The following is an 18686-nucleotide window of genomic DNA, read 5'->3' on the forward strand; positions in this document are numbered from 1 at the left end:
CACACACACACACACACACACACACACACACACACACACACACACACACACACACACACACACACACACACACACACCCCCCAGAAGTTAATGGATTTTTTATCTAGTACCTATACTTTGGCCCTTTAGCTATTACTTCTTCCCTGGCTCCTAAAAAACAACAACAGTAACAAACTCTGCTTTTTACTTAGTATCTGTATTTGTACTTGTTTGTCTTTGCACGTATTGTGTTTCTTCCTCACCTTAGAATGTAGAATGTAAACTCCTTAAGAGATTGTTCAGTTTTGACTTCTTTCCCCCAGCAACTTGCCATAGTGTCTGGCACATAGCAGGTGCTTCAAAACATATTATTTAATTGTTCGACTTCTTTGAAAATCTTTACTCTTAATAATAGTCTTAAGAAAATACTAAGTCCTTAAGTGAGTGAAATTAAAATTAAGCTTTTAATGATACCTTTTCCGTCAGCCCCTTACTGGACATTTTAAATAAGAATCCAAAACTATTACAAGCACAACCGACCACCTTATCCCTAAGGGTTTGTAAGGGTGTGGAGCACTTGGTGTTGGCTGAAGCATTGCACTTGGTTTACTTCATAAATTTAGTGAATGATGCATTATCATTAAAATAACAGGTTTAAATGCAGCAAAAGTAGAGTAAAATGATTTAGATTCAGAGGGTCTGGATATGAGTGCCAGTTCAGTTACTTTCTACCTCTGGCATTTTGGACAAGTCTGCTTCACTTATCTGGGCCTCAGTTTCCTTATCTGTGAAATTGACTTTTATCTATGGGATTAAACTAGAAAATCTCAATGGTCCCTCCCAGCCAAGGGCTGTAATACTATGAAATCTGAACCATTCATTAAGCCATTATAATGAGATTTTGCAGGAGTATAGAGCAGAGGACTTTAAGAAGGAATTATAAATTTTCATTTCTTCAACTCACTACTTCCACTGTGTAAACTTTATAGGCATGCTAACAGTTAATCTACAGCGAAAGCTAATGGGATTGGTTCCTGTAGCAGGTTATTCTTTTGTGGGCTAATGGACCATAAGAGTTTGAGGAAATGGCAGAATTACTGATATTATGACAAGGAAGTAGTGTAGGTGGCATCTGGTGTCAGTGTAGATGGTGTCTGAAGCCAAAATAGTTTTGCTTTCTCCACAGAGATTTTATAAAGAGTTGGACATTTAGTTTGGATGAATTACGGGATTTTATATCATGGAAATTTGTTGTCAAATTCAGACCATAATAGATAGAGCTTAATTTGGCACAAGTACAGAACCTAAGAAGTAGAAATTAAGTTTTTTAAGTCAATAGGATAGTGGTCAGAGTTGTGACTCTCAGATTTTTAAAATAACCTTGTTTTAAGAATACTTGGTAGTCTTGAGTCTATAGATTTGTTTATTTGCTTGTTTGGATATTGCTTCAATTAAATTATTGTCACAGGAAATGGCCATTTCCTCCCTATGTATCTGGGGTAGTGTGTTAATATGAAACAATATGTACTTGTGAGAAAAAAATGAAGATTTTAGTTTAACTACAAATATAAACAAATATGCTGTTATGCCATACACATAGAGGGAACTTTTTGAACAGGACAGTCATTAAGAATTTTATTTGTTTTTTTAATTCAGAAAATTATTCAGTGTCTCAAATCATTGAATAAAGTGATCAAAATATGATGAGAAGGAACATGTTTGCCTTTAAAATTTGCAGTGTGCAAGTATTTTTAAAAAGCTATAATAATAGGACTCCCCCCCAATCATCATAACCAGCTGTACATTAATGTTAAATTTTGGCTTTCTCAATTTAATAAATAATGTTTAAATTACCAAACTTTTCTCTATGGTAAATGAATATTTGTTGGAATGAGGTGATTTTTACCAAAGGAATATTATAACAAATGTATATATTACAACAAATGTGTGAACTTTGCAGATTCTCTTTACTACCTCCCACCTCAACTGCCATAAGCAGAAACATAATTTACAGAAATGAAAACAATCTCCAGCTAGTTTGAGCCTCTCTCTAAATAGAATCACTTAGGTTTGGCTGGACTAGTTTCCTCAGAACACACCTGGTGTATATCACTTTAAAAAATAAATTATGCCTCATTAAATTACAATTAAATGGAATCATGATCATTTGTTTTTCTGGAAGGAAGATGTTTTGCATATTGAAAGCCTAATTTGTTGCAGGTGACAAAAAGGCTGAACAGATTATCTAATATCACTTCATTTTTTTGTGGGGGGGGAGTTTTGTTTGCTTGTTAGATTGTGTAAAGTTCAAGAACTCAAAATTATAGACACGTGAAATATCTTATATTTTAAGATTTAAAACATCTTGTCATCCGAAACTTGATCATTTTTGTTTTCTGTTGATTTAGCTATGATACTTTTTTATTTTCTTTGGACATTTAGAGAAAAGGCAGTTTTTTGATTCCACGCTGTTATTCTGTTTAATCAAGAGGCCCTTAACTCCTTCAATTGGAATAAAATGTTTAAAAATATTCCTTCATAATTTAACAAATAACATTGACAAAAGCTCTATCCTTAGATTTGAGAAAGCCATCATGGTGTTTGGGGTTGGTAAGCAAAATAGGTGTAGGTAGGAGAATTGAACTTTAGGTCCTGAGATGCATGGTTAGGGCAAGTCTAATCTGAAATGCCCATGTAGTCTCAGGTGATAGTTTTTAATGCTCAGGAGAGCAGATGGAAGACTCTTAAGAAGTATCTCAAGCACGTTAATTTGAAGCCTAGAATTTTCAAGTTGGGAGAGACTTGAAGTATCTAAACCAATCAACTTATTTCAGAGATGAAAAAAATTGAGGCCCAGATATATTAACTAACTTGTCCCATTTCATAAAGCCATCTGAGGTACTTGACTTTAGATTTTGCATAGGACACATAGGAGTAGCTAACATTTCCGTCCTACTTTAGGGTAATAACCTTAAAATTATTATTAAATATTTCTATAAAACAATCCTGGGAGGTAGATAGCACAGATAATATCCATAGTTGTCAGATGGAAAAAGTGACACTTTGCGAGTTATAATCACCTTAGTATGAAGTGTCAGAGCTAGGGCTTTAAACACATTTCTATGATTTGGAATTGGAAGCACTTTAGAAGTCTTTCTGGCTTCACTAGTCTACACCACGGCTTTTGAAGCTTGTCAGGGTGAGGTCTGGGAGAAGAGGACCCCAAAGAGCAGCTTAAAAAACCTTTAAAATTCCTTATAAAAGTTTTATCAATAAAGAGTTAAAAGATGGCACTGGTGGTGGCAGGGAAGAAGGGATTTTAAGGTTGTCAAGTGTTTTTTGAAGGTGTAGGGAGCCACATGTGACCCACCTAGTCTCCCTATGAAGATTAAAACAAGCTGTTCACGTGGAAAGTGGGAAATATATATAAAAAAGGAGACATCAGCCTAGACTATAACCATTTTTGAAGGGTATTTAACCAATATAAGTAATTCACTTAAGATGGAAACCAAAAAGAGCATAGAAAATTGCTTCAGCTGATAAACAAGTGATATGGCAACCAAAGACAATACTGGCTTTAAGTATAAATTCATTTATAAGAAGTTGTTGTGAGGCTCAAATAAAATAACATACGCAAAAACAATTTGCAAGTCTTAAAGCACTATTTAAATTATTATTGTTGTTGCAATTATAGAGGATGACAGTGGAAGAATATGAGCCGTATTGCCTCATAAAAGGATGAGAAACGGCATAGGGAAAAACAAGTATATATATAGTTTTCTGAAAGACCCAACTAACCAAAATCATTCCACAGATATTTGACAGTGAAACTCGGAAGACAACAGACAAAAATGGAAAAGATCTGCCAATAATTCTAAAGCAAACTTTTGTATCCATCGTGTTAGAACTCTATTAATATAGTTTCTGATGTGCTACACAAGGAAGTAGAGAGAAAGAAAATAAGAAGAAGAGCAGCTGGACTAGATAGGCATGAATAAATGAATGGATGAATGAATGAAAAAACATTTATTAAGCACCTAAAATGAACAAAGCACTGTGCTCAGCTATAGGGAGACAAAAATAAGACATTTCTTGCTCTCAAGGAGCTCACATTGTAATAAAGGGAAACAACTCATATAGGCTTCAGCTACAAGTAAGATGGGCAGCTAGGTGGTACAGTTGATAAGAGTGCTTGGCCTGGAGTCAAGAAGACTCATCTTCCTGAGTTCAGATCTGGCCTCAGACTCTTGAGTAGCTATGTGATCCTAGGCAAATCACTTAACCCAGTTTGCCTTTGTTTCCTTATCTGTAAAATAAGCTGGAGAAGGAAATGGCAAACTAATTCAGTATCTTTGCCGAGATAACCCCAAATGGAGTCACAAAGACACAACTGAAAAGTGACTGATCAACAGCACAAGTAAGATGGGAAGAACTAAATGAATTGTTAGACTATACAAAATTGATTTATAGAGCAAAACCTCTCTAACACATTAATGTGTTAAAATCATATTACTCCTGAACGATGTAATAACAAAAAAAAACTTTGCTTGACCCTCTGATTATCAGTATCAAATGAGACATAAAATGGGGAGATCAGTGATGTCAAAGGAGCTCAGCCACTGCCATAGAGAATGTCTAGCTCACAGTTCTGTCTAGAAAAAAGGTTTTATACACATGGTAACATTCTCCATATATTTCTGTTGGCACGTGACATTGTGTTGATTGCTTTAATACTCAGAACAGTGCAGAGATTATTTTATTAGATCTTTAATCATTAAAAAGAGTTTGGTCTAAGGATGTGGGCAGAAAAACAACAATTAGTACAATTTGATGAATTGGATGAACAATGCCTATTGCTAATACCCAAATATGTGACTGACAACCCATACAAGTGGCTCATCTTCTGTGTATCTCTAGCTCCATCTCCCTCTCCAAACCTGTAAATGGATACTGAGATGGTCCCTGAATTGCATAGGAGAAGACTGGGCTATTGGAAAATTGTTCAGCTACCTGCTAATAACAACCTTTAAGCATCTTCATTAAATGGAGGTTTATTTTTAGAATAACAATATTCTTCTGGTGATTCTGAATGTGTAATGTGTAATGGCGTGTAATAGAATACTGCAGTAACCAAAGAACTACAATGGCACTACCCAAAGGGCATTGAAGAGGTGGGTGGTGGGTGTGAGTTAGTTGAATCACTTTACCCAAGAAATGTCATTCAAGGATGTCAGCAGTGAGGAGATGGGTCAGCAGTGGCAATATTGAGGGATACCTGTGGAACAGTATATATGTTCCTTTGGTTTCCAACCCAGGGTCAAGAGATCTAAAGAAAATCTCCCATCACAGTAGTGTATTTACAGGAGGACATGAACAGAAGTTGTTTAGGATTAGAGAACATGGACAGGTTGCAATCCATGATATGTGAGGGATACTTTGTGGAGGTCACAGATCCATCGAAATATCAAAGTTGAAGGAGAAGCAGGTAGAGTTGAAAATGCTGCCTCATCTTCTACATAGGGTTAGCAGATTTTATAGGGCTGGGGCTTGAAGCTAAATGTTCATACTGTAAACAGTTGAGGTGGGGAGAGGTTCTTATGCAAACATGGCTGAGATAGCAATGCTACTTTAAAAAAAAGAATTCCTTAGCAAAACAGGACATTTAATGTGTTTGGGCTAATATGTTGATTATCGAGAAAACAAAGTATGTTGCAATAATATAAACAAATATTTCACTTAATATATTAAAAGCAGGATAAATTCATAAAGAATAAGGTGATTTCAATTGCTTTAAATAAATTTAGAGAATACTTTCAGCATTATTTGTGCGTGGCACATTTTTTAAAAAATACCTACTTTTATAATAATTTATTATGTCCCACTTCCACTGACTCCTTCCCTTCCCCTCCCCAATCTGGCCTCTGGTAAACCGTTAAAAAAATAGAAAACCCTTTCAACAAATATTCATAGTCCATTACCTCTTTAGCAGAAGATGAGTGGTGTGTTTCACCTTTAGTCCTCTGGACTTGCAGTTTATCATTGCACCAATCAGAGTTCTAAAGTCTTTTCAAATTGTTTTTCTTTGCAATGTCATATAAATTGTTCTCCTAATTTTGCTTTCTTAACTCTTTATTAAGTCATTAAAGGTCTTCCCAGTTTCTTCTGAAACTGTCTATTTTGCAATTTCTTACTGCACTCTATATTCCATTATGTTCTTCTACCATAATTCATTTAGCCATTCCCCAGTAGATGGTCACCCCTTCCTTTCCATTTTTTTTTTTGCTACTATGAAAAGACCTATTATACACATTTTTGTACGTATGCATCCTTTTCATACATGAGGCATTCTTTCTGGTTTAAAAGTAAGTGAACTGAAGCTCTGGTTTGACATGTATGCTTAATGAATAAAAATCAACCCCAAGCAGCTAGCACAATGACTTGTACATAGTAATGTTTTAATAAATACTTGTTAATTCATCTTTACTTATACTTCTTGAATAATCTAATTTTTGTTTAATGTTCCCCACATTCTTATTTTTTCATTTTATATTATTGCTAGAAATAATATAAACACTAATAACTCTCCAGGATTGATCTATGGGGATTTTTTTTAACATTCATTGTATGTCTCTCTTCAACACCCTATGTGCCCTGGCACATACACTTATCCAAAGATGCCCCACAGAGAACTGGTGTTAGACATTCTGTTGCCCTGTGCAAATGTCGTCTCCCATACAATAAACATGTTTCCTAGGCTTACATATCCTTAGCTAATCTGAGGAAGGAGCTGTAATCATCTGTCCCTTGAGAAGGATATGCTAGTTGCCTGAGATGAGGAAAATACATAATGACCACTTTACTCAATAATTGCAATATGTTTTATTATCATTGATACAAAAATTTAATAAGCCATATCCTAGTTGATTTATGAATGTTTTTTAATTTACAATCTCTTCAGTATTTGCATGCTTTTTTTCCTGAGTTCTCCACTCACCTCTTCTAAAGCAAAAAAAAAAAAAAAAAAGGTTTGCTGTATTTAGGTATTAAATGACATTTCCTTTCTCTCAAGCAACATAATCAGACTGTCAGAAATGATACTTTCTTCCTGGCTGATTGATAATGAGAGCTCTAGATGCGATGGTGGCAAATGTTTCTGTTAGATAAATGACTAATTTGAGGTTTATTTAAAACTCTTTTAATTTTACATAGATTTATTTTCCTTGCTAATTAAGTTCAATGATTTATTATTATTTGTTGTACATTATTTGTATTTTTGTTTTGTTTTTCAATTGAGACCTATGATTTGGGGAACTTAGGATATGGTAATCTCCTGCACTGTTGCAGGTTGGCACCTCATTTAGTCTTAGAGAATTTCCTGGGACACTGAGAGATGAAGTGACCTACCCGTGGTCACATAGCTACCATATGTAAGAAGAACTTGGATTAGGTTTTTTGATCCCAATGTCACCCTTTGAACATTATGCCACATACTCTCTCATTATATTTGTTATATTGTAGATTTTTCTCTCCCTTGATGATTTTTCAGCCAGGAAACTCAACATTCCAATTTATGAGATTAAAAATTTAGATTCAGTTTTTCAGTCATTTTATTAATCATGTCCTACTCTTCATGACTCCACTGGGGGTTTTCTTGGAGAAGATACCAGATTGGTGTGCCATTTCCTTCTCCAGCTCATTTTACAGATGAAGAAACTAAGGCAAACAGTTTAAGTGACTTGTCCAGGGTGACACAGCTAGTACGTGTCTGAGGCCAGATTTGAACTCAGGAAGATGAGTCTTCCTGACTCCAGGTACTTTCTCCACTGTGCCACCTAGCTGCCCCCCAGATTTAGATAACATCAATTAAATCTGCTTATACTTTCTGAATTTAAAGAGCTAAATAAAAATAAGCAAAGTGCACATGCAAAACAAAACACTTTCTTAGCATCCTTTAACCACAGACTATTGAATGTGTGTAGGGAAAACAACGCCATTATACCAAAAACAAGCCGTAGAACTGTTACTGTAACTGTTTCTGGTTCAATTAAATATCATTATATGTATTTTATTTACATTTATGTCCATGTTCTGATTCTGCTTGTGCACCAAAGAAATGTATAGTTAACTATCTTATGAAGCGATGACATATGGAGCTGGAAAGGGGACCTTAGAAATCATGCAGTTCAAATATGTCGTTTACAGGTGAGAAAACTGAAGCCCTGACTTGCCCAAGCTCACACAGGTGATCAGGAGTAGTGTCAAAGTTTAGCCTTGGGTTCTCTTGTCTCCAGATTCAGTATTCTTTCTATTGTACAATATTGCTCTCTAGCTAGTTATATTTCTGATTAGACCCTCAATTAGATCAGTAAGACAGAAAATAGTATATTCCAGTAGCACTTTAAACTATGAATGTTTCTCTGTCACTTTAAAACCTTTACTGATTGAGCACTAGTTGTCATAGGAGCCCTGCCTTCATTTTCATATATATAAATTTATTTTCCTATGAACTCATCCAGCAGGTCAAAAATCAGAGAATATGTGTGACTGGAAGGTCAAATACATTTCAAAGTCATACAGAATGCAGCTACTTATGAATGTCACAGTATAGTTTGCCATAACAGGTCCGTGATTTTTAATTAGTTGAAAGTAGTAACAAAGATATAGTTTTGAGCTTCAGTTTGCTAGTGTAAAACAGAAAAGAACATTTTTACAATCTGTCCATCTTCTATACAAGACATCTACTTTGAAGGTGCATCATAATTTGCCCTGGCTATACTTACCAGAATCATCTCATAAGAGATTTAGCCTTAACAAATACGTCTGAGGTATGTTGATTACTGCTATGAAATATTAAAATTTTATATTCTGTTGTAAAGATTATTGTGAGACACAAAGAAACCAAGTTTTAATAACTTGAGATTTTCTAAAGCACATTAACTCAAACATTCCTAATTTATTTCTTTTTATCTTTGATGATGCTAGAAGTTTGTAGTGAGATGAACTCTGGAGGCAATGTAACTTAAAGCAGAATTGACTTCTGATTTTAGAAAGAAAAAACAAGTTATGTAGTACAAGCTTTTCTGGGAGCCAGGAGTGCCACTTGCTGCTTCTGAGAGTGTGAAAAGAAGTCTGGATTTCCCCAGAACCCATTCACTTACAGGCTATTTTTACATGCATATTCACAAATGTGTGCATGCACACATGGACTCTATAAATGTTCCTAAGCTTCACAAAATTGCACATTGAGTTCTTATTCTTATCTCTTGAAGTAAGACCTTTGTCGTCAGTTACATTTTCATCTAAACTATATTCAATCACTTTTCAATAGGACTTCCTCTAGTAAATCTGATAAATTATTTTCTTACTAAGAATTAGTTATGCCAATTTTTCCAAGTCAAGTCAACACATCTCAAAGTATCTTGCCACCTAAATTATAGAGCTATCAGGTAGCATATCAGTTGTAATAAGAGCTATCTTCATTGCTTCTTTCTTTACTTTGTTCCTTTGTTCCTTCCTTCCTTCCATTTTTGAGTAGTGAAAACTCATGTCAGCTTTCCTATAGCTGCCAGTTGTCTTATTTTGTGTCATAATATACTATATTTTACTCAAATTTAGATTATCTTATAGAATATTGCCTATAGATCACAGTCATGTGATATCGTGCTTTTAATTCTATCATACATTCCTATTATTTATATCATATTATTGTATTATTTCTTTTCTATTTGTACCCATATATTAATCATCAGTTAGGGTACTTTTTAGTCTTAGCTTGCTCTTTTCATGCTTTTGTTTATTGTTCTTCACGTAGGTGATCTCAGTGGAACTGCTGACCAGCAGTGACGCTTCCATGTGTTAATTTTCCAAGTAAACTCCAAATATGTGGATTTTTGCTGTAGTCTAGATTCCAGTTCTTTGAGACTCTCCCATCTTCAGGCCTGTTTCTCATTACTCAGACTTGCTTTTACATAATTTCTCTGTGAATCTTACTGTGGGATATACCCTTATTTCCATGCATGTATGAACCATTGACATTTCATTTTAATCTGTACCTTTGATTGAGTATTTTGGAAAGAATGTAACATTCACGAAACAATGTGTATTTGACTATTTGGTGGCGTTTGATACATGCTAGTGTATGGAAGGAATGTTAGATTTAGAGTCCTAGGACCTAGGTTCAAATCCCAGTTTTTCTACTTACTGGTTGTGTGACCCTGGGCAAGTCATTAAAATTTTCTCAGCTTCAGTTTTTTTTTTAATGAAAATGAAGGAAATATAAAAATAAAGGGGTTGGTCTAGATAACTTCTGAGGTCTCTTTCAGCTCTAAATCTTTGATCTTATTTGTTGTTTGATGGTTTCGCTGCTGCTTTTTGAGTGATACTACATAGCCTTAGATTTAACTATCTCATCTTGTTTACTCATAGAAGCAATTGAAGGGTTAACATTTTATGCCTCTTCTTTAAGGTCTTACACTTTGCTTTCTGTTACAAATTTACCGACAAGTGACATCCATGAGAAAACAGTGGACAGTCACACAGAAACTCCGCCAAACTTTTTTTTTTTTAATCGATGTAAATCTCCTGTGCCGTTTAAATGTCGGTACTAAATTTACCAAACTTGGCAGATACGTAAAGCTGAACAGGACTGCCAAGTGTTCCCAGTTTCAAGCAGAGATAGTTCTAACAGTTCCTGAAATACTTGTAGGAGGCACCTGGTGGTAATTGCAGTTTCACAATTCTTCCCAAGCGCCTACCTTGCTATCTGGCATCTCTGCACACAGATGATTATTACAGTGATGATAAAGTGTCAGAATAGAACAGTCCCAAAATAAAGCTCAGCCCCCAGAAGATAAACACATTCCCACAAAATATCTCCACTGGAGAACCCTTAGGAATCAGATAGAGGTTCCTGACATTGCAGCCCAGCTGGTTATAACAAATATATTAACACACACACACACACACACACACACACAAACACACACACACACGGCTTCTTTAATTTTTTTTTTTTTTAATTTTGAACCAGGGGTTGTTGTCTGAGATTCTGCGTAAGGAAGAAGACCCTAGGACAGCCTCCCAATCTCTGTTGGTAAACCTGAGGGCCATGCAAAATTTCCTCAATCTGCCAGAAGTCGAGAGGGATCGTATCTATCAGGATGAGAGAGAAAGGAGCATGAACCCCAATGTGAGCATGGTATCTTCAGCCTCCAGCAGTCCAAGCTCCTCCAGAACCCCCCAGGTAAGATCCTAGTCCCGTTATCCTCTTTTATCTTTCCTAGTTGACAATTTTCTGGCACCAGTAATGGATTTCATTTCCAAAATATGGGGGCATGATGAGGCATAGGTTACCATAATTCACTGAATAAATCAATATTTTGATTGGATAAACACAGGTGTGTAACAACAATGATTTTGCAATGATGTAATACTTCCTTTCCTTTAGAGGGTTCCTTTAAGATAGAATTCACTATTCCAACCCCTGTCTTACATGCTCTTCCCTGACGTAGCTGTGAAAGAGGAATCAAAACAGGGAGGAATACTAGATAGTTGTAGCTCAAAATAATTGGGAATTTTACACAGTGCAATTCAATGATGATCTTCCCTAAGTATAGGAAAAATGAATTTTGTAAGTCAGGAAGGTAACTATTTGTTATTACTTGAGATTACCTTCTTAGGTTGGCCCATCTACAGGATTCTGTAAGCTTCAGTGACTCATTCATCTTTCTATCCAAAATATATATTTGTAAACACTATTCTCTTTGAGGGCCTTCGCACAAAAGTCTGCTTTTGGAAGAAGTCATGTGTGCCCACCAAGGTCAAGGCTATTGCAGAAGTGTAAGGCCAAAGTTCTAATAGAGATCTGAGCCTTTTCCCTCCCATTTCCTACTTTTTTAGTAATCACATGGCATAACCATCTTGATTTAGGGTTTCTACAGCATCTATAACATAGATAAGTTATAATTGTTAAATTGCTTTATGTCACATGGTCTTTGCTCAGTTTTTAAATTTGATTCTGTGTATTAATACTCTGGTTATTAATGGAGCATCCTCTGAACTAGTTAGGCACAAAGACAGGGTTTTATTTTATTAAAAATGTTTGAAGTTGTTCAATAACATCTATATCTTAGCATTTTAATATACTTTACAATGTCTGCACTCTACAAAGATTATGGAACCCTCTATTTAGAGCTGGATTAGGAGACACCTAGTCTAACAACCTCATTCCACATATAAGGAAACTCAGCTTCCAGGAGTTTGTGATTTGCCCAAGGTCATACAACTAATAACTATCAGAGGTGGGATCTGAACCCAGGTCCTCTGACTGCTGCAGTGTTCTGTCAATCAATTAATCAACATTTATTAAGTACACACTGTACCAGATACTGTGCTAAGTGCTAGGGATACAAAAAGAAGGAAAAAACAGTCCCTGCCCTCAAGGAGCTTAAAAATCTAATGAAGGAGACAACGTGAAATATTATACATATATGTGTGTATATACATATATATATATATATATATATATATGCAAGCAAGCTATATGCAAGATAAATAGGAAATCATTAACAGAGGGAAGACCCTGGAATTAAGAGGGGTTGAAGGAGGTGTCCTGTAGAAAGTGAGATTTTAGTTGGGACTTAAAGGAAGCTATAGAGGTCAGTAGTCAGAGCAGAGGAGGAAGAGTGTTCCAGGTGAAGTGTCTTGTTTGTGGAACAACCAGGAGGTCAGTGTCACTGGATCCAGTGTCACTGAATGAGGGAGTAAGATGTAAGGAGACTAGAAAGGTAGGAGGGGGCTAGGTTATGAAGGGTTTTGAATGCCAAATAGAGCATTTTATATTTACTCCTGGAGGCAATAGGGAGCCACTGGAGTTTATTGGGAGGGGGTGACATGATCGGACTTGTGTTTTAGGAAAATCACTTTAGTGAATGAATGGAAAATGGATTGCAGTGGAGAGAGACTTGAGGCAGGCAGACCCATCCACAAGCTATTGCAGTAATCTAAGTGTGAGGTGATGAGGGCCTGCACCAGAGTGGTGGCAGTGTCAGAGGAGAGAAGGGGAAGTATTTGAGAGATGTTGCAAAGGTGAACTCGACAGGCCTTGGCCACAGCTTGGATATGGAGGATGAGAAATAGTGAGGAATCCGGGAGCTTGAGGGACTGGGAAGATGATGTTGCCCTCTACGGTAAATATAGAAAGTAGGAGGCGGGAAGGCTTTAGGGGAAAAGACAATGAATTCTATTTTGGACATGTTGAGTTTAAGATGTTTACTGGATATACAGTTCAAGATCTCTGAAAGGCAGTTGGAGATGTTAGATTGGAGGTCAGCAGAGAAATTGGGGCAGGAAAAGTAGATTTGAGATTCAATCCATGGAAACTGATGGTATAGAGGGAGAAGAGAAGATGATACAGAACAGAACCCTGGGGGACACCTAAGGTTAGAGGGTATGATCTGAAGGAGGATCCAGACAGAGGAAGAGGTCAGATGAGTAGGAGGAGAACCAGGAGCGTTGGAGTCCTGAAAACTTAGAGAGAAGAGAGTATCAAGATGGAGAGAATGATTAGCCCTGTCAAAGGTTGCAGAGAGGTCAAGGAGAATGAGGATTGAGAAAAGGCCGTTGATTTGGCCATTAAGAGATCATTAGTAACTTTGGAGAGAAGTTTTGGTAGAATAAGTTCAGAAGTCAGATTATAAGAAGAGAGGGCGAGGAGGGAAAGTGGAGACACCTGTTGTAGATGGCCTTTTTAAGGAGCATAGCTATAAAGTGCAGAAGAGATGATACCAGGATGGAAGGATCAAGTGAGGGCTTTTTCAGGATAGACATGGGCATATTGTAGTTAGTAGGAAATGATCTAGTCGATGGGGTGACATTGAAAATAAGTGACCAAGTAAGGATGACGGAGTAGGCAGTCTGTCAGAGATGGGGTAAAATGGGATCGCCTAAACAAGCAGAGCATTTGTCCTTGATGAGGAGCAAGGCTTCTTCATCCCGTGAGACAGAGATGAAGGAAGAGAGAGTTCCAGAAGGCATTTGAGTGATAGATGAGAAAGAGGAGAAAAGAGAAAGCTCATAGTAAATGGTCTCAATTTTTTTCTGTAAAATATGAGGCAAAGTTCTCATCATTGCTAATATCAGGATGTTTGTACTTTAGTTAATTATAAATTTTGGTTTTCATGTACAAAATGGATGATTTGAACAAAGGATTCCTGTTCTTGATTGCTTTGGAGATGTGTTGCCTGACATTCATTTGCATTTTTGCACTAGTTATTAATTGGAAGAGTTCTCAATTTTTACTGCATTTATTCACTAATACAAAGACTCACTAAAAACAAATCCAGTGTTTTATAAGAAAGTCCAATCATATTTTCTTCATTCAGTTATTACAGTGCTTTCCTTTTATTTTTTAATACTTGTTAACTACATCGCTGGTTTGATTATTTTGTATTTACTCCTTTATGGTAATTTTCTAACAGAAATGTGTTCTAGGAACATTGTTGAAGACATAGTTATCTTTCAAGCACGAAGCTTTCTGTAATTCCATAAGTTGAAATAGTTATTTGCTTCCTCCACACAGTTGAAAATTCTAGTTAGAAAATTCCTAGACATAAGTATCCTTTGGAGACCAATTTAATTTCAGTGGTTTCTGAGCACTTTTGAAAATAATTTTGACTATTTAAAAGTGTTGTGTGAATGTAGTCAAACACTATTTGATCATTCTCTTGATACTTTTAATGTCTGAATAAAAGGTGAATAATTATACTTTCAAAATGCTTACACTATTGTCTATTCAGAATGAATGAAAACTTAGCTTCCACTCTAGAGTGACAACAAATGGCCCAGAGAAATCACCTTATTAGCATATTTTGAGTCACATTTGCAGAAATGTCCTTTCCATCTCTAAAGCCATGAACCTGTAAGCTTAAGGGTAAGATTTTTTCTTATTATGAAGATGGAGATGGAGAAATCTTTTGGTCAGCCCTTAGGAGGAAGATAGGCTTTTCAATCAGAAAAGAGGAAGTCAAGAGTCATTGGAACTGTAGGAAGGGATGTATTGGACATGGTAGATGTCATTCCTGATTAGAAGTACACAGAGCTGACAGGGAGGTTGAGGAAAAGGAAATGAATCTAGGACTTGTTGAAAAAACTATATGAGGAAATAGATTAGTTTATTATTAAAAAGACAAAGGAGGTGAGTTAGACCATTGGTGGTATGGATAAAGTCAGCATTTTATAATCTAAGTTACCTTCCACTGTTTGGCATTAGTTTATGAAACTGTTTAACAGATCTCATGGAGGGAAAGGAAGGCATTGATAATGAGAATTGTTAATTGCCAGGGCCAGCTTCAAGAAGCCATTATAGGTATTCTCAGGTGGATGTCTCAGTGCCCCACCCCAAATCTTTTGTACTTTACATGTTTTTCTAAATTTGCAAATAGTCCTGTACCATATATCCTTTCAGATCTAGGCACAGTCCAAGCCAATGGATAATTATTCAATATGCGGTATAGCAGATTGAAAATGTGAGGTATTCCTTCTTGTGGTAGGGGAGTCACCAAGACAGTTAGGGGTTCTATGGAGGGTTAGTAGGCTTCCTTCCACAAAGAAAACCAAAGTTTAGATGATATCTGTTATCAGTTCACTAACCCAGGTCATTGAATATAATTTGTTGCTCAACATGTTAGCCCCTGATAATAGTTCTCATACAGCAACAGTTGAAGGTTGCGGAGCCCCCAGCTTGTTGTCACTCCTCATCAAAGCCTTACTGCGAAGGACCTTTATTGAAATGAGAAGCAAAATCTGTATTTGATCTTGTGGATAAAATTCAAACATTTTAGGGTTATTCCAGTCCTGAGGAGCACAAACACCTTCTATATTGTCCTTCATTTGTCTCTGAAGCTGATGGGAAATCATTCAATTAAAACGAGCATGACAGAATACATAAAATCACAATATGAGTTTAAGAAAATGAAAACGGCATGTCAAAGGCATTCTGAAGCCTGGTTTTATGAAATGAAATTTTGTTTCATTTCCACTGATTTCCTAGGTGAAATTAGGTGACTGTCTGGGTAGCATAATGATGATAATGATGAGAAACCATACATACTCAAATGACATACGTATAGCTTTAATAAAGAATGAGAGAGACTCAGGGGAGTGCATTAAATTGAGTAATAATTTATTATTTAGAGACTTCTTCCCATTTACTCATTTTTTATGGGAGAATTGGTTGTTCCTTTTGCCATTTTTAGGAGAAAAAAAGAGTAACTCATTATGTGTTTTATAGTTTAGTTTTCCAATCAGACTTTAATGATTTCTGATAGCTTAGTTTAGTGCCCAGGCTACCTGTCTTACCTGTGAAACATTCAGTAGACAGTGAGTGAGAGGGAGAGTACAATGTTGACAGGGCCCTGAACATCCTATAGGAATGCACTGCAATTATTTCCAATCACAATTAACCTGATTAGAATAATGGACAGGAAGTGTCCCTCTGTAGCTAATGCAGTTTGGCATCAGCTGACTGAAATCCTTTGATAATTTCTGCACAGATGGCTGGGCTGAAAGCAGCACTTTTTTAATTATTATTTTCATGGTCTCTTGGTAGGCCAAAACCTCGACACCGACAACAGACCTCCCCATTAAGGTGGAAGGCGCCAACGTCAACATCACAGCTGCCATTTATGACGAGATCCAACAGGAGATGAAAAGGGCCAAGGTGTCTCAAGCCCTGTTTGCCAAAGTGGCTGCCAATAAAAGTCAGGTGAGTGGTTTTTAAAAGAGCAAATGCTAGGGCTGGAATTAGACCTTTTTCCTCCTCCCACCAATAAAAATACATCTGTTCCTATAATAATAATAACAATAATAATCCCCAGGGAATCTGTCGTGTTATGCCTTTTGTCTTCAGGATGGCTTACATTATGGTTTGCTTTTATGTTCAACAGAAGACAAAATATAGTCCAATTTATAATCCAGATTTAAATATTATATATACATTTGTATATGTGTATTAAATATACATACATGTAAACTCTTATTATATATGTATAATATATAATGGAGAATGTAGGGCTACCTTTTGTCATATCTGTACGTAAGTGTGTGACATATATGACATGCCTTGTCATATACTATATGTATGCATGTGTATATGCATATGCCATTTGTCATATAGATATATGTATACATGTGTGTATGTATAGATACATGCATATATGTGACAAAAGGCAGCCCTGCATTTTCTGTCCTTTCCAAATTCTCAGATTTGCTCTTCTTCTTCATGTATTTGAGTTAAATCTTGAATGAGCAAAACAACATACTTACAAGATTATAGCCAGGTAACATCCCCTCCTTCCTTATTCCCAGCAGGGGAATGACTTACTTTGTTATAATAACCACTTCTCACAAGCCCTAGAGACACTTTGGGATGTCAGGTGTTTCTTTTATGTGTAGTTTTTTTCATGCAGAAAACATACATGGGGGAGTCCAGAGTAAGTGCTAAAATTCTTAAAGGGAAAAAAAAATAGCTTATCCAGTAACATTTTTTAGAGTATGGGAAATGTGGTGAAAGTGGTACTCTGGGGAAAAGGGTAGACAGCTGCTTAGTTTTTTTTTTTATTTTATTTTTTTTTTGTTTAATTTTTGAAGCAGCTCTAGTTGATAGGATATTATCTGTCTAAACTCATTTAAAGGGGTAGCTTCTGACCCATCCCAGGATCAGTATATTTAAGATCATGTCTGCTTATGATGGGGGCACTTCTGAGAGATATATCTTGGAGTAAACACAATTTGGTGAAAGCATAGGCCTGAATCAGGACTCTCTTTGTACTTAGGTTCTTGGCTCTGACTCTTTCTCTGACCTTGAGGCCTCTCCAGTCTTCCATTTATTCAGTAGTGGTGTGGAACTTGTCATCTACCATGTCTTTAGTTGGAGACAAAGGCAGTTTATTGAATATTTTTTAGTCAAGAAAGAAGATAATTTAGATTTAATAAAAATATATAACCAGAAACACAAAAGTGAGGGAAAACTAACTAAGACATTACAAATAACAATATACTTATAGGACAAGCTTTCTCACATTGATTTGAGAGTAATATGATGTGGTTTAGTTTTCAGGTACAATATAGAGGGAGAAATATCAATGGGGCTCATTGAAAAAAGTAATTTGATCCTGCCAGCTCTGCATTCTAGTTAGTATCTCTTAAGATATTTATTCTTATCATTGAAATCCATGAATTATAACTTATAAAACATGAAGTCCAGAAGTATTATGAAATACATAAAAAGAAAATGCTATCCAAACCTCTTAAGCAGTTAAATGCATAAAATCCCAAGTACCACATGGCAAACTATAATGAGAGTTGGGGCTGCTAAATGAATAAAGCTGTTAAATGCATAGTGCCACTTGGCAAAACTACTGTGCGTTTAATGGTTTTCCACTATGTAATAAATGACATATGTGGTCAATGTGCAGTGTGGATAAAAGCTACACGATTGATTTTGCAAACGTGTGCCTTATTCTCCACTTCATGTAAATATCAGCATTTTACATAGTTGTCTGAATGCATACTTTTATAAGGAACCTTCAAGAATAACTGAGGACCACAGTCTATGAAGCTTACTCAGAATGTAGACAATCTTCCTGGATTTTATACTCTGAGCCCTGGAAATAAGGAGTCACAAAACCACCCAAAATAATTTTGATAGC

General features: G+C 36.0%; 1 protein-coding gene across 1 annotated transcript in view; it reads left to right on the plus strand.

Annotated features, from left to right (window-relative positions):
* SATB2 (SATB homeobox 2) overlaps positions 1-18686 on the plus strand; it is a 216511-nt gene that overhangs the window by 129297 nt on the left and 68528 nt on the right. Inside the window, exons 8-9 of the mRNA XM_027866064.1 lie at positions 11009-11221; positions 16586-16741. Coding sequence (XP_027721865.1) covers positions 11009-11221; positions 16586-16741 — 369 coding nt within the window. The remainder of the gene's footprint in view (positions 1-11008; positions 11222-16585; positions 16742-18686) is intronic.

The sequence above is a fragment of the Vombatus ursinus genome, unplaced genomic scaffold (genome assembly GCF_900497805.2).
Source record: "Vombatus ursinus unplaced genomic scaffold, bare-nosed wombat genome assembly UNPS02014779.1, whole genome shotgun sequence".
Lineage (NCBI taxonomy): Eukaryota > Metazoa > Chordata > Mammalia > Diprotodontia > Vombatidae > Vombatus > Vombatus ursinus.